This window comes from Hesperophylax consimilis, chromosome 20, assembly GCF_061612785.1.
Source record: "Hesperophylax consimilis isolate HC1 chromosome 20, BYU_Hcon_1.0, whole genome shotgun sequence".
Lineage (NCBI taxonomy): Eukaryota > Metazoa > Arthropoda > Insecta > Trichoptera > Limnephilidae > Hesperophylax > Hesperophylax consimilis.
In genome coordinates this window covers 15,166,500-15,193,246 of record NC_142855.1, presented here as the reverse complement: position 1 = coordinate 15,193,246, position 26,747 = coordinate 15,166,500, and the positions used below count along the sequence as shown (strand labels likewise).

The following is a 26,747-nucleotide window of genomic DNA, read 5'->3' as shown; positions in this document are numbered from 1 at the left end:
AAAAGGTTATTTGACAATGTGTAGCACTCATTAATATTTAGTATTTTCATAAAGATTAAAAATCGTTTGTATCGTCTCCTGTAAAGTTTTACCAAACCAGAGTCAAATTAACAAAACGACAGCAAATATTACACAAAAATTATAAAGAATAACTAGTTCGTGTGAATCTTCAAATGTAACTTAAGCAAAGATGAAGTATTTATTTATTATAAAAAATACATTTATATATGAGAACAAGACATTGGCTGTAAATTACATTATATTTTTTTTAGAATCGTGATGAAGGGGGTACTTAAAAACTAATTTATTCTTTTACGTTTTTAATTAAGCTAGTCACTTAAATATTCGATAGAAGCGTGCTCTATAAGCTTTTACAATTATTATGAACGTAATTTAAGTAAGACCTCCCAACTCCTAGACGTCAAACAATTCAATGAAATCTTTAATCTTTTCAAGAAAGATTTTACGTTAAATTTTTGATTAAATGTAGCAAAACGAAAAATTGACTTGCGTCCCACTTTTTACTATATCCTCACTTCCATCGGTTTAAGTTCAGTGGTAGTATTCACTCTGAGTGCGAGCGCACATGTCTCTGCAAATGATATTTTCGGGAACATACATAACTGCAATCAGAACAAGAAAATGGTTTTTCACCTGAATGGGTTAGCTCGTGCATCTTCAAATCATTTTTCCGGTAACACGAATAACTACATTCAGCACACGAAAACGGTTTTACTCCGCAATGCGTCAGAGCGTGGATCTTTAGCGATGATTTATAAGAAGATGTGTAACTGCATTCTGAACACGAAAATGGTTTTTCACCAGTATGCGTCAATTCATGTCTCTGCAAACGATATTTCCGAGAACATACATAACTGCATTCAGAACACGAAAAAGGTTTTTCACCTGAATGAGTTAACTGATGCATCTTTAAATCAGATTTTCGGGAACATGTATAACTACATTCTGAACATGAAAACGCCTTTTCTCCAGAATGCGTCAGTGCATGGGTCTTCAGTGATGACTTATAGGAAGATGAAAAGCCACATATTGAACAAGAAAATCGTTTATCGTCAAAGTGAGTCAGTTTGTGGGTCTTTATCGATGATTTTCGGGAACTTGAAAAGTTACATTCTGAACACATAAATTGTTTTACATCGGGGTGCACCAATGTGCGGGTTTTCGGGGATGATTTTTGGGAATTTGTAAAACTGCATTGTGAAGACGAGAACAGATTTTCGCCTGAATGATAAAGCACGATATGTCTCTTCAAAATCCACTCTTTATAACAAGAATAACTGCAATCGGGACACGAAATCTTCCTTTTTATTCCTGCTTGTTCTTCGTCCCATGGAGAAGATGTCCACACAATTGTCTCACTATTATTTGGAAGATCTGCAAAAAAGAACATATTTTCACTGTTAAAGAAATGTATTTTTTATTGTACGACGAAATAAACAATGGAAGGTTTTTTCATTGCCGTATTTAGCATTTTTTTAAGATAGTAAATAATATTTGAATAAAAAAAATAATAATACCTTTAGTAAGTATTATCAAATTTTTAACAAAATTATGCAATGTGTAAGGATGTAAAGCTTGAAATTTAATTAAGAGGATATTTTTGTTATGTTATGAGTTCCGTGAAGTAGGTGGCCACTTTAACCAATTAGGAAATTTTGAGAGTTATTCTTGACATAACACAAACACCGGTAGTCTATTGGGAGATACATTTCTCAGCCTGACACGGTCTTATAAAAGTTGTGCTATTCCGTGTTGTATTACACGGTTGTTGTATTGCGAAGATGTATAATTTAAATAGTGTTAGAAAGTCAGTTTGCACAAAAATTTATCATAAACGCCCCAAAAAAATTGAATTAATTATATGAAAAATACATGCAAATTTTAAAAAAATAGATTTTTAATTTTAAACGAAAGAGTGAAGTGAATATAACTTTTATAATACCTTTAACGAATTAAGTATCTTTTTTTGTACAGTGATAATTGTTTATCATACGACAAAAACCATCGATAACCGACTTTTAAAGCTTTATCCATGTTTGCGTTCAAAATTTTGATATTTTAAATTTTACATGTCGATATTTAATACCAAAAACTGAAAAAATCTTTAATCTGCTATCAAAATAAGTTTATTATTTTTTTTAAAGAAAGACGAACATTCCCGGGTTAACCTGACAATATTTGAAAATGTCTTACTACTACCACCACATTAAGCGGAAAATGTTGGTTGTGTTGTGATGGAGGACTTAGCCATGTCAACTCAGCCACCGACAGGTCGTTTTTATTTTGGAACACGTTAAAAAACAGCGAATTTATCTAGAATCTGAAAGATTTGTTAAATATAGTACTAACCCAAATACATATTACGTACTAACGTATTTTGACAAATAAAAACCTTTTTTGACAGTTTGATAATGGCCTCAAAAGCCGAAACAGCTGTCACATTATTAAAAAACTGTAAAAATAACAGAAATACTTGCAGAACTTAATAATTATTATAACATTTGATTTATTTTAAATTTATTTAAAAAAATTAAACGGAGTTCTACGAATTAAACACCAAAACAATAAATAAATAAAAACCAATTCGTCCAATTAGCATGCTCTTTGTGTCATGTTTGTAATGGTGGTGCTAACGCTTGCACACGCTTGTCCAAATGCTTGACAAGCATCGGCAAGTCAAACGAACGTATAGATGCCTCGCAAGCGTTTGCCGCAAGCATCCCTTGACTTGTGCACCGCAAGACATCACTTTTCCATGCCAACTAACGTAGTATCTATTGTAACGTTTTATAAATACTCACTTACGTACCACATTTTACTATATGTATATTTTCACGTTTATTGTGATTCATGCAAAGAAATTAGCTACTTCTTATATATTTAAAATACCTATTAAATATAATGTTCAGTGGTTTATAAATTAGATACATAAAATGAAAAATATGAAATAATGTATAATAATAAGTAATACGAGATTAGAAATTTAGAGAATAGAAGTATACAGGTATAAGTTGAGCTTTCTAATAACCAGTCTGATTAGACTAGCCTGTGTTGAAGCAGTAATTTTGCAAATCTTCAAATAGTATAAAACAGAGTCGTTATCCGCGTCTGTCTGTTTGTGCGCTGAGTTCTTCTAAACTACGTGTTTAGTATTGAAACAGTTTTGGATAATATCTACCATTTTCCCCATCATATACCTACTGTCATATCTACTATACATTTCCTTCCTTAAAAACAGCCTTACCCACACATGAAAAGAAGAAGATGATTTGTTGCATTGTAAATTGTCGCAAGTACAACATTCGAATATGTGTCGTGTAGCAAGAAGGTGCAATCGTAGTGTTTTCGTTGTATTGTTCACATGCTTTGTGCTCGGTTTGCAAATATCAAAATCATATTAAAAATTATCTCGTTTCCGAGGAAATTTCACCACGTCAACAGTGCAAGTTCGTAGACAGCCCTATTGCCGGGATTCTGGGGAATTCAAGGTAGGCTGTTCCTAAATTCCACTTTTTCCCGTGATTTATTCAAAACCAATTGAATGAGCTCTTTACTGTCGTATTTTTTGTGGATTTGATTTACAGTTCAATAGAACACGTTACACTACGCAACAGATTTTGATAAGGTTTTCACATTCATTTAGATATTTTCCTATGGAACGTTTATATATATAAAACATGCATATTATATTTATGAGTACACGCTAGCTCAACTAGCCTTCATATATAAAAAATTCATCCCGCGTATGTTTTTTCTCCCAAAACTCGAAAATGAGTTGACCGATATAGCTAAAAATTTGAAAAATTGTTCAAATTAGTGCGTGGTGTAGTTTGAATGGTATAAGAAGTCGAGGACGCCCGAGGCATACTTAATGCACTATCTCTGCACCGGAACGAAATACGGAGTCAAATGAATGTTGATGTAATGTGGTTTTTTAACAGTTACATTGTGATATACAGTAGCGAATGGTGGAATAAGTCTGAGACGACCGAGATGAAATACATTGGCGATATCGAAGCAATGCAGGGTTTTCTAGTTATTTTATAATACCTATTAATATACAGCTGTCATAAAGTATGTGTGCTGGATGATTTAGTTAAATCATTAACATACATCCTCTAATATTGCATGAGAAGATCTATAAGAGTGAATGAAGCGAGGAATGTGTGTCAAGATATTCTATGCTTTCTGCTATTCTGTTCGGGAAAGTTTTTATCTTACTTCCGTTTACGCCCAACTGGGCTTTTGCAAGTTTTTAACGCATGTAGTAATGTAAAATCTATAATCTAAATATGAAACAATAGTTGCAAACCATGTAACAGTGACATGAAAGGAAATAGAAACTAAAAATATACTAACAGACAAATCAATAGAACTACATAAAAAGTTCGTAAATATATCAATAGTATCCTTAAATCTGTTGCCCACCCAGATCATACATGATATTGGTAAGTGAGTGTGTCTGATAGTTGATCATGTATGCGTTGCAGATATGCGTTACATTTGGTATGAAAGTGCCTTGATTGTTACCTAGTTATCTATTCATTCACTAGATATGTGAAGGTTGATATATTTTCACTAAAAAACAAAACCGTACCTGTCATCTCCTCAAGGGTCTCTGAGTATTCCAGGCATTCCTTATTTTGGTCCGGCATATCTACATCCATATCCTTGAACAGAATTTTACATTCGTCTCCTTCTCCAGTTACTAGTTCCGTTTTGATGGAAGAACTCCCTGCATTATTGAGATCCATTGCACTAATCTTAAAGCTACCGGGTTAAATATAATTATACTATTGGACTCAAGTCTCAATAGAATAACAGCTTAAAATATCTCTTACCTGGAATAAAAAAGACACACCTAAATATGAGAAAAACAATGGCAACAGCTGACCACGCCTAATACGAATATATTTTAAGCACTGATTCAACTTAATTACCATAAAATACAACTATGTGCGTATTTCTTTAACTTTTTATCTAAAAAAAGGAATAAATATAAATAAACTTGCCTAAAAACATGTTATATTTAATACGAAATGTCAAAGCATTCCAAAATATCAATATGGCGGTCTTCCTGTCGAGAAAAAAATCATTCTACTTAATTGTTATTTCAAATGCAGTAATTTCCATTCCTCCAAATGCAAATAGTTGTATTTTATAGTAATAAGTTGAATCAAAGGGTTCTTCAAAAAAATATTCGTATAAAGCGTGGCCAGCTATTCTAATAGTTTATCAAAACAATGACATTATGGAAAAACAAGACACGTTTACGTTCATACTAATCCAACAAAAAGTGTGGCATCGCTGATGAAAAGGAGACCCATTGAAATAATATATATATATAAACGGACCGCTAAAGTATGTATACTGGAACTAGTTAAGTGAAACCACGCGCGTTGTCTCAGAAACGTATATTCACTCTATTAATTCATTCAAGGAAAAAAATGACAGTTTAACGTGTATCATTTGAACGAATGATTTGATTTTAAGCGTTGGCTATATTTAATACTAAATATCATATAGTTCAATGTTTTATTGCAATTTTCGCGTTCACGATGATGTTAGTATAACAATATTATTATGTTACATTCGAAGTTCGATTGATGCGAAAAGCCGTGACTGCAGAGCAACGCGAAAAATCGATTGAAACGCCATTTTGTAATCTAGCCATAGATATATTTAAAATGAAGATGCATAAGTTTGAAGACTTTCCACGTAAGTACCTGCATAATTTAAAAAAATTCTTTGTTTACGGAGTACCTACTTACGTAAATACTAGCATTAGCTTTACTCTGGCCGTGCAAAACATCGAAATTTCAGGTTAAAATCCGCATTTAAATCTATAGCAGCATGTTTTACCTTACATCCATTATTAACATTTAAAAATATTAATTTTGTCGTCTAGCCTCTCGTTGGTTGTTAAAGTTTGTCTATGGACAACACCCGTCACTTCTTGTCATCCGGTGTTAATTGGAGCAGACTTGAAAAGGGGATAAAGCTAAAGATGATAACGAATTCCTGCACTACATTATCCACAAATAATCTAAGAGCCTCGTTCCATAGGTCGGTAAAGCGTCGATAAAAACCGAGTGCGGTATACCGATAGCCCACCGATCTATACATTTGTGTTGTGGCCTGCAAACGGTGTAAACGGGTCGGGGGCGAGACGGAACGATGCGGTGTACTTCTCGTACACAGTTAGCGGTACCAGGCTTAAGTGGGCGCTCTATATTTGTTGCGGCACAGCCGACATCGAATAACGAACTTCAAATTACCATTTTTACAAATAACACTTATCTCAGTTACTATTTTTTAATTATTTAATTTGGCTTTCTCCCATAAGGGTGATCTTGGCCATATAAAGTACAGATTTTCTCGTAAAATTAGTATCATTTTTTCAAAACTACAGTAACATCGAAGAAACAAACGTGTTTTTTTTTTAAATACGGGAAATGGGAGAAAACAAACATAAATACGTGTGCGACGACGCTGTAGGTTGTGTCACCGTAATTGGGGCAGAGAAAGGTGTTATATCCTCTCTGTTCTAGGGAGACTTGTAATTCGATAGGAATTCGCGCTGGCCCAACCAACACACAAAGTAATCGCAAAATTTCCGCACTTACCAGGTTTGGTGATTCTTTTGGTTTGATGTCCAGCGGAACCCGCACTTGGGAAGAATGTTCGATGAATGAAGGAATCACAAGTCACTTTTTTTATTCCGGTAAATAACTCTTTGATCTTGAGTCGATGACAGTGACGGTCCTTCTCCTCAAAGACCACATCATAAGTCTGGCGGAATCTTTTTATTCGACCATTCCAACCCATAAAAAAGAGTCCATCAATTTTCTCGCCCAGTACGATGTAAATTCCAAAACTAAATATAAAAACCGAAACAAATCCTACGTAAATCACCCCCTAACTGCAGCCATGTACCACATGTATCCTTGCAAATAAATTTTCACGAAAACTAAATCACACATCTGCCCTGATGATGGACACTGTAACGTTGTCCGAAACGTTGGCTAAAGAAGGTGCTATCGCAACACGGCAAAACACCCCAAAAACAATTCCATAAATACTTTTGGCCGTGAAAATCTTACATCATATTTGATATTAACGATGATTTTCATAGGCAAAGTATAAGGAGGAATTCTACAATTTTAGCCTTAATATTTGCTGGTGTTTGTGCTTTTAATGTGTTTTATATAATATATTAAGGATTGGGAAAATGTCAAATGTATTTCACAATAAACGGCAGACAACTGCGGTCCGTAAATAAATGACTTCACCAGGTTTATAGCGAGTTCAGAAGTTTAAATTTTATTTGATTAACTGTTTAATTAATCTGTTGAATGACATTTGAAAGCTTATCAACAAGTGTGAACATTCGATAATCAAAGTTGATCAAGTTTTTTGCAACAATAGATGAAAGCCCGTCTAATTTTGTTGTTCAAGTACGAGTTTTACACCGAAACGCTATATGTGAACACACGTTTCAACTCGCTTGCGGTTTTTAGTTCCCTGCAGACAAATATAGACGTACCTACCTACCATCATGGCATCTCCAACGAAAACATATCCGAAACGAAAATTAAAAATATCACCAGGTTAGATGATATTATGATCTTTAGATTTATAGATTCATAATCTACACCACAGCCATACCCGTCTTTGGGATCAAAAGCAAGAATTATCAAATAATGAAAACGCCCGTGACACTGCATTAAATAATATTATTTTTGAAATGTGTATTGCGCGATTGACTCTGGTAGACACAAAACATAAAATAAAAACAATTAGAACCACGTATACGAAGGAATTTGGATAGTTAATCAAATAAAAAAGATTGAGGACTTAGAATGATTCTGCCGTTGCCAGATATATCAATTTTGTCTTTGCCAGGATAGCTGCTGGCATGAAAATATCCTGTTTTTGAAATTTATATACTTCTTCCGAAATTTCTTCAGGTTCTTCCGAAATTAGTAAATGATTTCAATACCTTTCAGTATCTATCGATATCTTCTAAATACTAATGGCATCTCTCTCAAAACAATATTAGGTGCACCTTATTCAATTATTCTTGGAACTCATCATCAGTTGCCCTCCTGTTAACGCCCATGATATAACTCATACCCTATCACCGAACTAACAATATCTGACAGTTGAAATTTATTGCTAGTTGCGTACAACTAAGAATAATAACTAGTGACTTACCAAAATATCATTGCTTCAATGCGGTTGTCATTCTGGATAGGTACTTAAAAATATCGTTTCGCTCAAATTAGACTTATATTTAGAATAGATTACAGTACTTACGATTGGAGTAGATTACAAAGACTTCATAATGTATACCTGATGAAAAAATGTTTTTTACAAATAAAGTCTTTTTTATAGGTTTTTATTTTACTTTTTTTACAACACAATCCACCTTTTTCTTAAATGTTTATCACTTAGAAACTATATCCCAGATGTTCTCCAGGAGTACAAACACATTACAACATAGAGGCATTTTAATTACAATGTGTACATGTGAAAATATGGAACTAGTTAAAGAATATGTTTATTTGGGTATCAATATTGATTGCTTTTTCAAGTGGTATATACAAATAAACAAAGTTTGTGCACGACTAAGATCAATTGTAAGCAGATTGTATAAACTAAAAAAATTTGTTCCAATCTGCACACTTCGAATAATTGATTTATTTCTAGCTGAATCTGTTATAAGGTATGGAATAACAGTTTGGGGATTTTCCTGTAAAACTAATATCGACCATGTTCCATCCGTGCAAAATTCATTGGTTAAATTATTAGCTGAAAATTATAAGCTGAAAAATTTACAAAGAAAGGCATAATATTTTATACTTCTGTCAGAGTCTCAAAATTCTTTCAGTGAGAGCAATTCTGTGGTAAAAAAATATATTTCAGCACATAAATAACCCCTTATATATAAACAGGCTAGTTTTAACTTTAATGAAGGACTTATTGTACCTAAGCATACAATTAAATATGGAAAAGAACGTTTAACTATATGATTCCCAGTTGTTTTAATATGTTACCTGCTGAAATTAAAAACTGTGCCCAAAACAAACAATTGGTGAACTTACTGAAGACTTGGCGCACTGAAACAATTCATTTGTATTAACTTACAATGATATATTATTCAAAAGACTTTTAAAATTGTTATTTATGTTTTTCACAATTTTCTTTTGCTATATTTCTGTAAAAATTTTATTTTATACATATAATTGTAAAAATGTAACTGTAAACTCACTATAATTAGATCTATAATGTAAAGAACCCGTTAGACAAACTGCTAAAAAGCAGTTTATCGGGACTTTTTTGCCTTATATTTGTAAAGTGTGTTAAATATATTTAAAATAAAAATAATAATAATATAATCTCTAAATAGTACAAAACAAAGTCACTTTCCGCGTCTGTCTGTTTCTGCGCTTAGTTCTTCTAAACTATGAAACGGAGTTTGACAGGGTTTTCAATATAATGTAGAGAATTTCTTCCGGAAAGTATATAATACATACTTATTATATTGATAGAAAGTAGAAAAAAAGTCGAGAAACGGCGGGTACACCTACTGATCTTCAATTTACGCATCAACAAGTTTGTAAAATATATACACTCAAAATACATAACTTAAAATAATATTTTTTTAAATCACATTATTATTCTAATTTGCACAGGGCTCTACAAGAATATTTTGAATCTCCAGAGATTTGGAAAGTTATAGTCGATACAGGACACCCCTCAAAGTCGACATTCGACGCAAATTAATTGCAGTTGGAAGACAAAAATGGGTTTTCTCAACCGTGAGATAAAATATGATTGATTAAAAGCGATTTCCGAAAGCAAAAATAGTTGCAATCGGAACACGAGAATCGAATTTTCGCGCTATGATTAAGCATGTGCTTTCTAAAATATGGTTTCAAGGAACACGAATAGTTGCATTCCGAACAGACAAACAATTTTTCTTGGCTGTGAGTTAACATGTGAAGCTTTAAAGCATGCTTCCGTGCACACACATAGTTGCAGTCAGGACACGAGAATGGTTTATCTCCACCGTGAGATAACAAGTGACTCCTTAAGTGTGCCCTTTGTGAACAAAGATAGTTACAGAACGGACACGAAAACGGTTTTTCTCCACTGTGAGTTAGCATGTGGATTTTTAAACTGGAACTTCGTGAACATACATACGAGCACTTAGAACACGAGAATGATTTTTCCCCACTATGTGTTAACATGTGATTCCTTAAGTGTGACCTTTGGGAACAAATGTAGTTGCAGTTGGGACAAGAGTACGGTTTTTCTCCACTATGAGTGCGCATGTGGATTTTTAAGCTGGAACTAAGTGAACATTTATACAGACACTCAGAACACGAGAATGGTTTTTCTCCACTGTGAATAAGCATGTGACTTTTTAAACGAAAACGCATTGAACTCGAATAGTTGCATTCAGAACACGAGAAAGGCTTTTCCCCACTGTGAACAAGCATGTGCCTCTTTAAACTGGACTTTGTTGAACACAAAAATTCGCAATCGGAACAAGAGAATGGTTTTTCATCACTGTGAGTCAAAGAATGCCTTTTTAAATTCGAGATGACTGAACATGAATAGTTGCACTCGGAACACGTAAATGATTTTCTTCCACTTTTAGGCATCTTTATCTTGCTGGACTCACAGTCGTGTTTGCTGTCAGTTTTACCACGTATAACTGAAATCAAAATAAACCAAATTTACTTACATCCTTATTATACATCATATACACACAATTCTGACTCTAATTTGCCTGATTTATTAAAAATGAGAGCAATCTAAAAACACAAAAATAGCAATATTAATTTTACGCATTTGATCAAGACATCTATCATATATATGTAATTTTTCTTACTGGTAATTTCATTTCCAATGGAATTTTCCGAACGTTCATTCTTAATGTCCGTTAGATCTATTTCTATAACTGTATCCCGAATTTCATCTCCAACTTCTCCTTCTGTCCTTGGCTCCATTTTGACGGTGACATTAATTGGGTTAAGGGGATCCATGGTGCAGCTGTGGAGCTTCTAGTAATGCTCACAATGACCTGGAACTGCAATTTTAATTAAGACACTACAAATTAGTACATTCAATCCTACGGTATGGCATTATTATGTAAGGAGGTTCTTAAAAAAAACCTCTCTACAGCCGTCAATATTATGATGCAACACTTTAAAAGCAAACAGATTTAAAAGAAAGGGGCTTATATCTATCTCAATGTTGAGAACCACAACGGCTCAACAACATTGTTATTATATAGGTCTAAGATGGCACTATGTATGTTTATTCATCAACAAAACTCAAAATAGCAGAAAGCATGTAATATGAACAGTTTATGAAGTCAAATGGACAGTTTGAATTTGGAATGTGGTTTATTGTAACCTAGTGACATTATCAACTATACATTTATTTATTTATTTATTTATTAATCTTAAGTGAGCTCACATCTTCGTGTGTGCTAATAGTTTTATAAACATATAAACATGTACATTGTTTGGCAAACATAATCTTTCTTTAAATATTTCAATAAAGTCACAAAAAAAGAAACATTAATAATTGAGATAGACATATTTTCTTAATTCATTTTTGAACTTATTAATATTTTCTATCACAGCAATTTCCTTCGGGATTTTGTTATAGAGTTGAACGGCCTGGTACATCAGAGATTTTTGGGTGCTTGTTTTTTTTCTTGTTGGCAATCTAATTTGCTTAGAATTTCTCGTCCCGTGTCCGTGTATCTCGTTATTGTAATTTATTTTTCTTTTCAGTTCCTTAGACATCATCCCTAAGTTAATTTTATGTATAAAAATAAGTACATTCAAATACACAGTTTGCTTCACCGTCAAAATATTCAGCTCCTTTAACATGTCTCTTATCCGTGTGTAGATGTTGTAGAGATCTTAAAAGTGGCAAGCGAAATACACGGGAATTGTCGTACATTCGATTTAGTGGTTTGGTACTAAGTTGTCACGACAAAATAAAAGTAAATAAATGCCGAAATGTGTTCGTTTGTCATCAATCAGAACCATTTTTTTACATTAACTTCATATATAAAGCCCTGAAGAAAATAATTTACTTCAGGACCTATGTCATCTCTAGGGATGCTATGTGTGGGTCTTTTCGGGAGAGGAAGGAGTGAGTGGGAGGGAGGAAACTCAGAGACCGGCAAATCGTCCCACATGTGAGCTGCCGGTCGTAGAAGCGACCCGTTCTCATATAACAAACGTTAACCATGTACATATGTTGGGCGCGTTTGGCGTGTTTTCCGATTATGCACCGGTTCCGAAGGGATCAATGAAGCTAGTTCTTCGGAGCATCTGCCATTGTAATACCGGTAGAACAAGTACATCATACCTACCCAACGCCTGTGCACTAAATTTTGCGATCGGCTTGTTAAGGTAGGGAAATCTATTCTAGTTTCTGCACAGAGTGCCTGAGATGCCTGCCAAATTCAATAGTGGACGAACTTGCGATTTGTACAGGGTCAGTAGTTGTGTGCTATTTAAGTATCTGGGGCCCTGTACAGTTCACTCAGATTCTCTGAGGCTAACTTGACTCTGGCTTCGATGGAGCCTACGTGCCTGAGCTGGTCTAAGTGACCTACAACTACCTAACCCAACCTCACCTAACCATTTACAAGAAGGAATTCTGATTAGGAATTAAATGAAAAGAGTGAAAATGAATTATCTCAATGTTATTTGTTGTTTTTGCCAGGATAGCCAGCCGCTCGCACAACTGAATTATTATTATTTTTATTATAAGATGGCAGCTCATCCAACTGTTCTTCCAAAATTCGTAAATGATTTCAATACCCTTTATTATCTAAAAATATTCTATTGTTATCTCCCTCAAAACAGTAATATTAGACATCCATTTTCTAACCCAAATAAAACGTTTTTGTGATGTTTCAACAACATATCTTAAGTTCGTTTCACAAAATGTCAGAAATTATTGAGACGCACAAACTAATAATTTCAGTTGACGCCATCTTGATTTACAAAATCGGTTCGATTTAAATCGAAACGAGTGAACGAAATTTTGTTCAATATTTCTTAAACATTTTCATCGTTTGCTTCAACGCGATTACGGTTGAAATATTAAATTTTACAAAAAACGGTGTGCTGAAAATTAATTTTACTGTGACAAAACTTCTTTTATTGAAGGATCATAACCTTAAAACACAAATATTAGTGGTTCTGTAGAATAACTAACTTCTGTATCACACAATTAAATCGTATAAATATCTTAACTTCAAATTCAAGAATAACTTTGAGCGTACATTTCAAACATTGCAGCAAAGACGAATAGAAGCCGATTTAACATTTATACATAGAACATCGTCTGTACCGTACTTCTGTCCCTAATTATTTTTAACATATCTTTGAGACCTACACGACATATAGCGCTATTCCATCGCTTAATTACAAAACAAGTGCAGCATGCTCTTTATACTTTCAATAATATTTTCCTAAACTCCGATATTTTTTTCGGACTCACTGCCCAAATTAAAACGTGGCATCATGTCAATAATATAAACACGTACACACACACCTATCCACTACATATTAAATCTGGTAATCAATGAACATACATACTACATACAAGACATTGCAAGGAAACATATCATAGGTATCCAACACGATATATATATAATATCTATAAATTGTTTCAACACTGTAACCAATGTACTGTTTGTTTCTATAATATCAAATAAAAGCAATAAGCACTATCTATCAAAGTAATATATATATATATATATATATATATATTTATGTTATGCTATATTGTTCGTTTGTTCAAAAAATTCTTCACCGAATGCTTTGAAATTTTGAAACAACGTTGCATTCGAATACGCATGTTTTTAAATGCTTTTTTGAAAAACAGTGCTAACTGTTGGACAAACGTGCTTTTTTGGAAACATCTGTTGGACGTAAAAGCAACACGCGCTATTTTTTCTCACTAGACCCACTTAGCCACAGTAACGCGTGACGGGTACCGTTAGTATATAATGTATACAAAACAAACATTAATCTACTCACGTTCAAGGTGAAGTGCGACGGTTTCAAGGTCAATGGGTTTCAAAATCGAGTTGAGGAGAAACTACTAGGAGACACCATTAGAACAATGAGTTAAGTAACATATTATTCTTTAGTATTACTGCAGTGATTTTGATTTGACAGTGATCTTTAATATTAGGGAGTACTTTAAAAGTACACACATTAATAGATACATAGTAATTGCGAAAAGCGCTGCCGTTAGTGGTGCACGAGTTTGGAAATGTCAGATGTATTCCCTTCACCATAGATAATCGATATCTGCCTTAGCATAGATAATCATCACCACAGTGAATAAGCAAAAAATCTTAATTTTTACGTTCTTGGTTATCTATGGTTAATAATAAAAAACGGAATATACGTCGTTGCTGTTCTGTCACTTCTTCATAGCCCAGGGGCATTTAACTAAGCTTTGGCCTTGAAACTCATTTGAAACCGCCACGCCCACCTCAAAATTCTTATAGAAAACGAATAATATGGCTAAAAGCTCAGATCTCATTGGTGAGAACAGAAGGATTGGTTTGATCTCTCGCTCTCTACCGTAATGACTCGTGTAACAGAAAGAGATGACGGAATTTTGCCGTTTGACAGTTTCAAATCATTCAAACAAAATGAGAGTGGTTTATTTATACACGCGGGTTGTCATTTGCTGCCGAAATACTATCATTTCCGTCGAAAATATTGCGTGTTAAAGTTGTTCGTGATAAAAATACAATATAAGCCAGTATAGTGTTAGCGAGTTACAAACATATTATATTCAACCTACCTACGTAAGTTCAAGTTTAAAGTGAATTAACAGTTTTAGGTTATTCGTTTGGTTTTTTGAACAATGCTTTATACTTGACATATGTCTTCCTCCACAACGTATAAATGTTATTTATTATATCGATAAACTTATTCATGTTATTGATTAGTGTTATCCTGTATTATCTTATTGTTTTGGTGAAATTAAAGATTTTTAAACATATGTAACCATGAGTTCATGAGGCTGAAAAATGTCGGAATTTTTCGTCGTACTGTCGGACAATCATGTTTTGGAAATTTTCTTCAGTGTTTTTGCAAATTTCTTGTCATTTTGGGTTTCTTCTTCTCAGATTAACAAGTTTCATCTTAAGGAAATGCACTGTAAAAGTTTATTTTCTTAGTCAGATGAACCTTGCCCTTGGAAAACATTTCGACATTTTTCTGCTTCAAGGACATTTTTATTTTTATAATAGTTTTTTTGGGCTAGTGAATGAATAGAGTAGGCTGAGAGCAATTATGTAGTCTATGGTCGCATCTTTTTTTAAATGGCCTTGAGTTTCCTCTACCTTGTCTACTGCTCTGCTCCGCACGGTAGGTACTGCTTGTATATCTGTGGTTTAGTACTGTATAATTCTGTTGGATACAAAAAGCCCGAAGATATCGATCTAGAGAGTGGTATATTTATGTCATAGCCATTCTTAGCTAAAGTAATAAATTAGCTGTCCCCGAGTTACTTATAGTTAAAAGCTATGAAAAATGTTTGATAATATAAAGGTGAGTTCATTTTAACATAACAAAAAAGATAATTTAGCATTGCACCACAAAACTATGTCGGAGTAAACTGTTGTGTTTACAGGAATGACAGGTGATTTGTCGTTTTGTTAAGTTCATTCCTTTTACGCCTGACTTACTTGAAAAGCGTGAAAGGCATATATTTGTATGGATAATGTACATCAATTTCTTCGTAAACGTTTCAACTACTTCATACAAGTTCCTTCTCATCATTTAATAAAATTTAAAATAACGCTCTAGGGCTAAAATAAACCGATTCTAGACACACTTTCCAAAGCGATTTTTATGCCTGTTACCTGTAGTTGCGGTGATATAATGTATACCAAGAATATACGCATTTTGAAGGACTCTAAAATATTCTTATAGCCAATTTAAGTCGTTCATTCATAAATTCCAGTTCCCATAAAACATTCAACATACACAACTCAGTAAAAAAAATCTGTTCCTGGTTTGATGCTGGCTATGCGATATCGATTTCCAAGGTATATATAACGCTCTCACAGCAGTGCGATGGATCTACCTAGCCCCAGTGAAGTCTTCATCAAGACGGAGATAGAAACTCAACATGAAGACGGTCGGATTCTCCCGACTACATTTGTAGAAATAGAAGTCCCAAACATAAAGGAGGAGAGCTTGGAATATTTTGAAGACAATCATCAGACAGAAGGTAAGATTTTGGAAACCGGAATTCCAGTTCCTTTATCCTTTTTTTTACTCATGTTGACACACATCTGATTCCTTAAATTCAAATTTGGATGGCCCCTTATTTTTACTAAAATTGACACATATCTTGTTACTAAAATTCTACTTAGGATGGCCGCTTCTTTTTACTCAAGTCACATATATTACAAATTGTTAGGCGGGTATGGGTACCGCCGCCCCGGGAACCATCTATTGGATAACGGAACACCTATGACATAGGTCACCCCATATGGTACGTTACGTTTGGTTACTTAGCAGGGGTGTTCGGTTTTATGGGGTGAGATTTGGCCAGGTCTTGGCGGCGAATGTGTCTGTCCACCAGCTGTGTCGCGTGCTGGATCTGGAGAGGCCTGTTGAGGGAAACCTTTGACTTCTCCATCCATCTCCTTACACCGCAGTGAGAAGGGCGGATTCTTCCGTACATCGATCCTGGATGCACTAACCCTCAGATTTCTGGACACTCCTCGTGCCTTTTCCCTTCCCAGAACTTCATCTCATTCCTTTGCATACAGCATCTTTGAAGATAGCACAGGCCCTGCCACAGAGAAATTATTTTCATGGGGCCTCCCGTGTGAAGTTATTGCAAAAAAATATCTTATTCAACTTACGATGTCTCGTTCAATTTAGAATTAAGTGTCCAAAGATCACCTCTACGGCAGGTTGTGTGTTGTTTTTTGTAAAGTGTTTCATATGAAGCACCCTCTTGAAGATGCTCAATAATACAATCAATCCGTAACGCTGATGTCTCATATCATTAACTTTAACACATCCATCACTGTAAATACATATAAGGGCCAGTTGTTGTTTCACAGAACTTCAACAATTCATCAAATATGAAGTTAATATTCAAGTTCTTATCTGGCCACAAAAACTGTTACCAATGATTACATACTTAATATGACTTGTATTGTTCTAGTTACCTCTTTGAAAAGAATGACCTATTGTTTTATGTATTTCTCGGTTACATGAACAAAATTGCTATTAACTAACTGCCATTTTGATATTTCAGATGGCATTAACGTAGAGACTGTTACCATCAAGATAGAACCAGGACCCCGGGAAGACGAAGGGGGAGTTCCTTATACGGTACAAGACATAAAACCACCAGATTTAAGAAAGAAATTCTTAGAACACCCTGAAAGAATTACTCCGGCAGCAGGTAATACTGACTTTGTGTGTACAAGTATTGCTCTTCTGATTTTTGCGTCTTTATGCTTTTACTCTATTTACACGTTTTTTTTCCTTATCCGTAATTTTTTTTCTTTCAGGCTTATTAACAAACTTGAAGACGCATACAGTGGAAAAAAGATTCTCTTGTCCACATTGTAAATACTCGTGCTCCGGCAAGTCAACGTTAGAAGTGCACTTGCGCACCCATACTGGAGAAAAACCTTTTTCGTGTTCTGACTGCAGTTCTTCATTTTCATTAAAGGAAAATTTAACGAGACATATGCTGACTCACATTGGAGAAAAACCTTTTGCATGTTCCGAATGTAGTTATTCATTTTCTCGAAAAGGACATTTGACGAGACACATGCTGATTCACAGTGGAGAAAAACCTTTTTCATGTTCCAATTGCGATTATTTATGTTCTCAAAAAGGACATTTGAAGACGCACATGCTTGTGCACAGTGGAAAAAAGCCTTTTCCTTGTTCCGCCTGCAACTATTCGTGTTCTCAAAAAGGGCAGCTGAAAAGACATATGCTGATTCACAGTAGAGAAAAACCTTATTCCTGTTCCGACTGCAATTATTCATGTTCTCGGAAGGAACATTTGAATAGACACACGCTGACTCACCGTGGAAAATAACCTTCTTCAGACTTATTGACAGATCTGTAGACGTATCCTGGGGAAAACTATTTCCAGTCTTATTACTCCTCCTCGTGAAAATCGGCGTTTGCAGAACACTCTCGCACCCAATCTGGCGAAAAACCTTACTCATGTTCTTATTGCAGCTGTTCATGTTCTCCGAAGGGATTTTTTGAATTGACATCTTGAATCACGGTGGAAAAAACCTTTTTTATGTTCCAACTGCAGTAATTCATTTTCTCGAACGCGTCATTCGACTAGCTACTCTTGCTCTCATTCCGCGTTAAAATGGCTCTAACGCGCCAATTGGGAAGATAAACCTTATTCATGTCAAGACTGCAAGTGTTCAAAATCAACGAAGGAAATTTGATGATGCTAACTTTATTTTTTTATTTATTTAAAATAATAAATGTGCACATTATTTCAGTGTTATAAAGAAATAAAAACAAAACCTTTTCCTCACCATAAAGCGGGGTGGGAAATCTGCGGGCCGCATGATGCCCGCGAGGCTATTTGTTGCGGCCCCAAGCACTTTCGGTACGGCTGATTACCACAAAAAATATTGCTTTCAGAACGCGGGAACGGTTTTCTTTCACGATGTTTCTTATACATTTCAGAGACATGATTACAAAGCCAAGATAAAGTTATATCATAGCTGACAAGTACTTACGCAATAGGCAATCCAACATACCTTTTTAATTTCTTATTATTTTACTAACGTAATAAGAAATTATGAGTGTAATGCTAATTAAACTCTGGACAGCTGCTTACATATAAAATTACAGTTGTGAATTCATCTGCATACGCATTTAAGAAAGAAAACTGTCTCGTGTTTGAAGTGCAGTTTTAAAATTCTAGTTGCAGCCTTCTTCTGCAAAAACCGGAGGAAACCATTTTCGTATTTTGGGAGTAGTTTTAATTAGTTTGGGACTTCATTCTTATTAAAACCAGTTTTGTTCAAATGAAAGTTGAAATTACAGTTTTAGACCCATTTGCAGATGCATTTCGAAGGAAATCATACTCATGTGTAAAGTGTTGTTATAAAATTCTAGTTTGCAGACTATGTGCTGCAAAAATCGGAGAAAACTATTTTCGTGTTCTGAGTGTAGTTTTAACTTAAGCTGGTAACTCGCAAAAGGAAGAACTAAAAGTTAAAACTAGTTTTGTGTTCTGAATGTAACGATAAAATTCCAGTTGTGGATTCATCTGCTGACGCGTTTTGAAGGAAAACATTATAGTATTAGAAGTGCATTTATACTATCCAAGATGCAGAATGTGTGCTACAAAAATCGAAGGAAACCATGTTCATGTGCTGGGTGTAGTTTTAATCAAAGCTGGGACTCGCACAAAGATTCATCTTAAGTTTAAATAAATTTTGTCTTCCGAATGATGCAGTTGCAGATTCATCTGCTGGCGCATTTCGAAAGAAATTGATGTTCAGGATGGGTTTTAAATTCTATTTTCACACTATGCTGCACTTCCGCGTGTAACGATTGTTTTAGTTCGTGGATACGTATGCAGAATTACTCTCATGTTAAAACCAGTCTCTTATTTTGAACGCAACTTATAAATTCGATTTGCGGATTCATCTGTCAACTCAAGGGAAACCATTCTCGCGTTCCGAGTGAAGCTATATATTTATTTAGTATACGTTTATAATATTGTTATATTACATTTTTTTTGGAATAATCTAAGCAAATCGATTTCTCTTTTCGTAGACTCGATGGTTACAGATTGAGAAAATCATGAGTTAGTTGTGTATCTCTACTTTATTCTCATCGAGGTTGTTGTTATATAGCTTGGAATTTTTGAGAACGTCGCAGTCGAAATTCTCGCTTCTGTTGAGCATATAAAGCACGACGTTGAGTGGTTTCTTCTTCAGTTTCTCGTTGTTGCCGCATTTGTCGAAAGTCTCGCATCTGTCGAGCGTGTAAAGCCCGACGTTGTCTGGCTTCTTCAGTTTCTTGTTGTTGCTGCATTTGTCGAAAGTCTCGCATTTGCTGAGCCTGTAAAGCCCGACGTTGGCTCGCTTCTTCTTCAGTTTCTTGTTGTTGCTGCATTTGTCGAAAGTTTCGCATACGTTGGGCGTGTAAAGCCCGACGCTGACTGGCCTCTTCTTCAGTTTCTTGTTTTTGCTGCATTTGTCGAAATTCTCGCATCTGTTGAGCGTGTAAAGCGCGCCGCTTACTGGCTTCTTCTTCAGTCTCTTTTTGTTGCTGCATTTGTCGAAAGTCTCGCATATTTTGAGCTTGTAAAGCCCGACGTTGGCTGGCTTCTTCTTCAGTTTCTTGTTGTTGGTGCATTTGTCGAAAGTCTCGCATATGTTGAGCCTGAAAAGCCCGACGTTCACTGGCTTCTTCTTCGGTTTCATGTTGCCATATTTGTTGTGATACCTGGTTGCGATATCTGCGCATGTACTCGGCGTGTTTAGCTCGTTTTTCCTCAGGATCCAAGCCTTTCAAAAACACACATATTTTCAATTGTCTTTAAAATATAATACAATATTTTTTTGTTTAACTGATTAAAGTAGAGAAACCATTAGAAATTTACCTTTCCGACGTTCACTGGCTTCTTCTTCGGTTTCTTTTACTTGTTCTCTATCCTTTTTTGTCTGTTTTTCCCGTTGCTGGTTACGATATTTGCGCATGTACTCGGCGTGTTCTGCTCGTTTTGCCTCAGGATCCACGTCTTTCAAAAACAAATATGTTAATTTTCTTCAAGACAACAATTTACTTAAAATTAGAATTAAACATACTAATTTCATGGTCGGTGCATGGGTGATGTAATGATGTTCCTACGTAAAATGTAAATAAAATTACTAAAGCCCAATGAACATAAAATTTTCAAAATTCGAACTTATAAGTCATATCAACAAGCTATAAAGTAGATAAGTACCAAAATTAAAAACGATTTGAAATTTACCTTTTCGGCGTTTATTGGCTTCTTCTTCCGTATCTTTTTCTCTTTCATTTTTCGTCTTTTTTTCACGTTGTCGTTTACGATATTTGCGCATGTACTCGGCGTATTTAGCTCGTTTAGCCTCAGGAACCATGCCTATCAAAAATAAACATTGTCAATTTTCAATTATAATTTAACAATTTTCATTATCACATAAAAATATTTTTTGTTAACAAATTAGATATGTGAATAAAAATTTACCTTTCCGACGTTTACTAGCTTCTTCTTCGTTATCGTTTCCTCTATCTCTTTTCTTTTTTGCATTTTTTTCACGTTGCTGTTTGCGATATTTGCGCATATACTCGGCGTATTTAGCTCGTTTTGCCTCAGGATCCATGCCTTTTAAAAACAAGTATTGTCAATTTATTTTTATAATGTCACAATTTTTTTTCATTTTGTGCATCCCAGTGAAATTTTGCTCAATAAACTCAAATTTGTTTTGAATTAAGTGTAATTTTGTAAATTTGAACTTGTTTACTGTAATTCAGACAAGCGAAAAAGTAGGTACCTACCTAAAACATAATATTTTTAACGGAAAATAATTGTCATGAGTCTGTGCTAGTCAAACGTAATAATTTCGGTTATCTGTGCTGTGTGCAAGTCTTGTATGTAATCTGGCTAAAAGAACTCAAGTTATCTTTGAATTTAAGTGTCATCGATGATTTCATTTGTCGAGAATTCAGACAAACCCGTGATTTTTCACGGGTCGGCGAAGTCATCTAACATACTTATTTCAGTTGTATGTGCGATGCGTTAGTTCGTCCAGCGTGAAATATGGTTCAATTAACTCAAACACGATTTGAACTGCTTGTGTGACGAATTCAGATTTAAACAACTTAAGCCATTTGACAGCGAACACAAGACGTCTTCGGTGCGGACCTATATTGAAAGTGAATATGCGGTCTGCACACTTACCTAACTCCCATCCCCTACCGCCTTTTCTCCCAAAATCCCCATCTCCTCTTCCTTACGGAGACTTGCCTAACCCCCAGACACCACCTATCTGAATTACCCAGGCTGTCATCTGGAAAGCCTTTTCAGGCCAAAGGTTTAACAGCCGTGCTGATATCAGCTGCGCTGGTCTCGTAAATGTCGAGAGCGCAAATCACGAAATGTTCAAGGTACGAGTAGATCTCACCGGTACGATGAGAATGTAAGCGTGCCTATATAGCTCACCAAATGAAGCCGAAGCAGACATTGTTGAGTTGTTTAAATACCTGAGCAACACCGTATATATTCTCTTGCTAATAATGAACAACATTAATGTATCCTTTGATCTTATCCATGGACTAAGCCAACTCGTAGAATCTCCGACACGTCCCATCACATCGAGTCAACTTGCTCGATGTGTTTCTCACCGGTGAACCACTCGGTTTGGAGCGCCTTTTTGTTTCAATAAACACAATAATTGTTCACAAACCTTTAAGCCAACGAAAACGGTTAGTATCGATATAAAATAAAATGAGATAGCGAACGTAGAAACACATTAATATAAGGACAACATACTGTCAGTAGGTCGTCTCATACAGCGTTCCGTATTCGATTTAGTGTAGCCGATAAATCATATGTTGTCATCTCAGTCACATCCAGAATGTAATAGGTAATTCGCGTGCAAAATTAAGTACATAAACGCTGCCTAGATCTATATCATTCGCAAGCACACGTTCTTTGTCATATATAAACAAAGTTTGAATCAAGAATTTACTGGAAACATGGAGTGTTTGCTACTCATCAATTTTTTAATTATTTTTTTGATACAATAACGTATTTATAAGTTCGTAATGTCGTTGTAAAATAAATGAGTTTATTTTTTGACCCGAAAATCATAGTAAATGTAATTTTTTACGTACCAATAATTGTACCAACTATTTTATTCATTTAATAATTATTAAAAAAATATATATTTAAATTAGAATTGTTTTCTTGTTTTACATTTAAGAGATCCCCGTTAAACGCTGATTCTATGTCTGTTTTAGCTTTTGAACAAAGTCTGGCCAGCTGACAAGCATAACAACATGACAGTTGTGCTTTTCTGTCTATTTATAGTGTAATATCGTTGTTTAGGAGGCCCACGGATAGTGAATATAATGAAAATCACCGTGGTAATAAACTGGGAGCAGGTACTTACTGAAACATTTTCTCAAACATTAACAAGGGTACATAAAGCATTGATTTTCTTATGAGCTTAAAACGGCCAAGTAATTGAACACAAAATTGAGTGTATTACCTTCCATAATGTAGGCCCCTGTCATTAAATACTATTACTATGATACTCTGCCGAATTGTTTTATTACAAAAGTCAAAAAAATCATTAGATTTTAAAATATTGAAAGTTAATAGTCAGTTTCTAACTAGGCTACATTGCAGGTCAGTTAAAAAATTTGAACCAAGCGCGTTACGCCGTATCCCCAAACTTAGCAACATTAGCAGCATACTAAAAAACCTCTATGCACATGTTTAATTAATTTTAACCTATACATTGTATCTGAAGCGTACGGAGTTCATTTTGAAAAACATATTTAAATAATGGTTTTACCCGCTGTTCGGTGAATTCTTTTAGGGTGCTCGAAGTATTCATGTTTAATGTCCGGCAGTTCAGTATCGACTTCTGTATCCGAAATGTCACTTTCTTCTCCTATTCTAGTATCTGGTTCTGCTTTGACAGTGATTCCATCTAGATTAGAAAGCATCCTTGTATTAACTTCACCTGTTAACAGACAATCTTTATTAAAAAGTGGAATTAGTACCGGAATCTTTCTTGTGGTGTTTGATCTATGTTAACTTTTTTTACAGTAACTCTAATTTTCAGTTTGGGAGGGGTGAAAGGGGTACCACAGCCCTGGAAATCATCTATTGGATAACCAACAAATCTGCCAATAGTCACCCCAAGTGGTTCGCTACGTTTAATGACTTGAGCAGGGGTGCTCGAGTTCATGGGGTGAGGTTTGTCCATATCTTGGCGGCGGATGCTTCTGCCCATCAACTGTGTGGTAGATCTTTGCCGGATCGGGAGAGACTGGTTGAGGGAGATCTTTTGACCTCCCCAAGAGGTCTTTCTAAGAATATCGCCTCGCACAGCAATGGGAGCGATGCATTAATGCGTCTGTCACTCCTGGACACACAGATCCATACCCTTTTCCTTCCCAGAACTTCCTTTCCCTTATTTACTGAAAAATAATCTTCACACAGCATCCCCAAAGATGACATAGGTCCTGAGGAAATTATATTTGAGTGTGGAGGTAATGTTTAAAAAAAACACAGAATAATTTCCCTCAGGAGGTCTACCGCGATCAATAAAGCCCTATATCAATACGATATTGAAGAAATTTATCATCTTTGGTCAGTTAGCGATATTTGCGAGCACGCACAGCAATTGATAAGAAATGTTCCGACGACCGATAGAAATTTTTTAGTGCGGCCTCCATAGTATCAAATAAGCTTCGGTTAACTGTCAATATACACATCTTTTCTAATACTGTCGTTCATTATGCAAAATTACTGGCTTATCAACGAACGTAGTTGAACTAACGAAGCTCTTAGAATTGAAAGCAGTGTTCAACCCGTTGAGTTGGATCTGTTCGGGCCAACGACGCTACATTAGTTCGCGCTTGGAGAAATGAAAGACCTCATTAACTAATTATACTAAAAAGAAAAAAATGTGGACAACTAATGCATATTTAGGTTAATATTTCAATTCAACATTGTCAATTTATTAATATTTTCACGTTTCGGAAAGTCTATAGTCACAGAAAATACCTCCAGTTATATCGGTATGGCTATCGACAGCGCGACCGTGCTCAGAAAATTCGTATAAAATCATAGGTAGTTGCGCCTATCAACACGGTTGTAAAGTTATCGATTTCACTGTTTTAGACCCCCTGGACCTACGTCATTTTTGTGGATGCTGTGTGGAGGACCTTTTTGGGGAGAGGAAGTAATTAACATGGGTCTTGAATATACTCATGTTGTAAGAGGGAGGAAACATAGAGACCGGAAAATTGTTCCATAGCCGATCTCTTGAACTCTAGAACGAGTCGTAGAAACGATCCATTATCATGTGACAAACGTCAACCGTGTGCAAATGTTCGACCCGCGTTTAACGTGTTTCCCGACTATGCGCCTATGACAAAGGATCAATGACGCTAGTTCCTTGTAGAATCTTCCATTGAAATACCAGTAGAACAGGGACAGTATTCCTACCTGACGGCTGTGCTCAGATTTCATCTGTTAAGAGAGGGGAATCTATCAAACGGATCGCCCGTTTCTGCACAGAGTCAAGGGTTTTTTCAAGTATTTTGGGGCAACAGATCAGTGTTCTACCGAATTCAACAGAGGAGAGCACTTTCAATTTGTGCAGGGTCAGCAATTATGCTGTTGTGTACTATCAAAGTATCTGCGTATCTGCCTGAACAGTACGCCTAGCTTCCCAGAGGCTAACATGACTCTGGCTTCGATGAACTTGACTGTTATACATATGCAAAATAGAATAGAAAATACACGATCCCTTACCAAAATGTTCACAAACACATTGGGCATGTCATGTCCCACACCCAACCCGGTAGATAAAGCATATGCAATACATAGAAATAGGCCAAATGGAGCAATGCAAAAACAATAGAACGCTGTTGGCTATGGTTAAGTTAGATCAAACTAACATTCAGTGGATTATGAACACAGTCACGCAGTTATATTTTTGCTTGTATTTTGCAACTGCATAATAGTTGTGTGCCAAAACAAAGACTTTAAAATACCTGAACTGTTTTCGGAAATGGATTCCGGACATTCCTTTTTAATAAAAGTATATTCTACATTGATTTCCGTAGACATCACAGCATCGTCTTCTTCGGCACTTGTGCCTGGCTCTAACTTGATGGTGGTGGAATTCATGTTTCTGAAACCAGGACAACATTTTATTACGTGATTGTGTCAGGTTTATAAAATTATTTCCTTGAACAAAATGGCACATTAATGTTTACTAGAGGAAATCATTATATAAACTTGTTAGAAAATAGATTTATTCATTTATTGCACATCTATATAGGTAGAGTTTACACATATCTCACTAGAAATATCCTGTGGTGAGACAGGTTAGTTCACAAATATTTTATTTTAACAAAATGTGCACACATTTAAGATTAATTTCTACCGGTACGTTTTTGATAAATGGAAGCACGGTTTTATCAATGGTAGATCAACCGCAACTAACTAAAGACGAGACAAACCCTAAAATTAAAAGCGCCAAATTTTACTGTCAAAGTGTTCCAATGACGAAGAACATAACCTAATATCAGAAGCAGTTGAGGAGATGTTCACGGAAAAGTTACCTCATCAATTTTACATACAGATGTTACGATTTTTAAACTAATTCAAAATAGCAAAAAAAAAGTCATTTCTATAGTGACACAAAGCTGTCAGATGGATTTAACCATAAACAATGTGCAAGTTCAGATAGGTCGGTGAAATTAAAGATAGGTACCTACTTATAATAATCGGAAAATTTCTTGGACGCGTTCCCAGGAGGAGAAAAATGACAGCACTGAGATTAATTAAAAATAAGAGATTATTTTCTTTATTCTGTAGTTTCTATGGATAAACTTCCTCCAGCTGCTCGCTGCATT

The 26,747-nt window shown here is 35.2% G+C and overlaps 1 protein-coding gene and 2 long non-coding RNA genes across 3 annotated transcripts; 1 reads left to right on the top strand and 2 right to left on the bottom strand.

The window, feature by feature from the left end:
* Nucleotides 1-246: 246 nt before the first annotated feature.
* LOC149414166 (uncharacterized) lies at nt 247-5,692 on the bottom strand. Its single transcript, XR_016304045.1, has 3 exons — nt 5,612-5,692; nt 4,619-4,862; nt 247-1,395 (listed from the first exon to the last, which is right to left on the bottom strand). It is a non-coding gene; the product is annotated as an uncharacterized LOC149414166 (long non-coding RNA).
* A 10,450-nt stretch (nt 5,693-16,142) lies between these two features.
* LOC149414165 (uncharacterized) lies at nt 16,143-19,354 on the top strand. Its single transcript, XR_016304014.1, has 3 exons — nt 16,143-16,326; nt 17,371-17,520; nt 17,630-19,354. It is a non-coding gene; the product is annotated as an uncharacterized LOC149414165 (long non-coding RNA).
* Nucleotides 19,355-19,852: 498 nt separating this feature from the next.
* LOC149414164 (uncharacterized) lies at nt 19,853-26,547 on the bottom strand. The gene is made up of 7 exons (XM_089643805.1): nt 26,454-26,547; nt 25,881-26,020; nt 23,666-23,836; nt 21,331-21,468; nt 21,094-21,225; nt 20,722-20,859; nt 19,853-20,626 (listed from the first exon to the last, which is right to left on the bottom strand). Exons 1-7 carry the CDS (start codon nt 26,456-26,458, stop codon nt 19,962-19,964), a joined length of 1,389 nt encoding a protein of 462 aa, XP_089499931.1. The 5' UTR covers nt 26,459-26,547; the 3' UTR covers nt 19,853-19,961.
* Nucleotides 26,548-26,747: the final 200 nt, after the last annotated feature.

What these genes read in the sequence shown, in the direction of transcription:
- LOC149414164 (XM_089643805.1), bottom strand. An exon ending in AAGAATTCACCGAACAGCGG is followed by an intron (nt 21,469 to 23,665) that starts GTAAAACCATTA and finishes TGTTTTTAAAAG; the next exon opens with GCATGGATCCTGAGGCAAAA. An exon ending in AGCCAGTGAACGTCGGAAAG is followed by an intron (nt 20,627 to 20,721) that starts GTAAATTTCTAA and finishes TGTTTTTGAAAG; the next exon opens with GCTTGGATCCTGAGGAAAAA.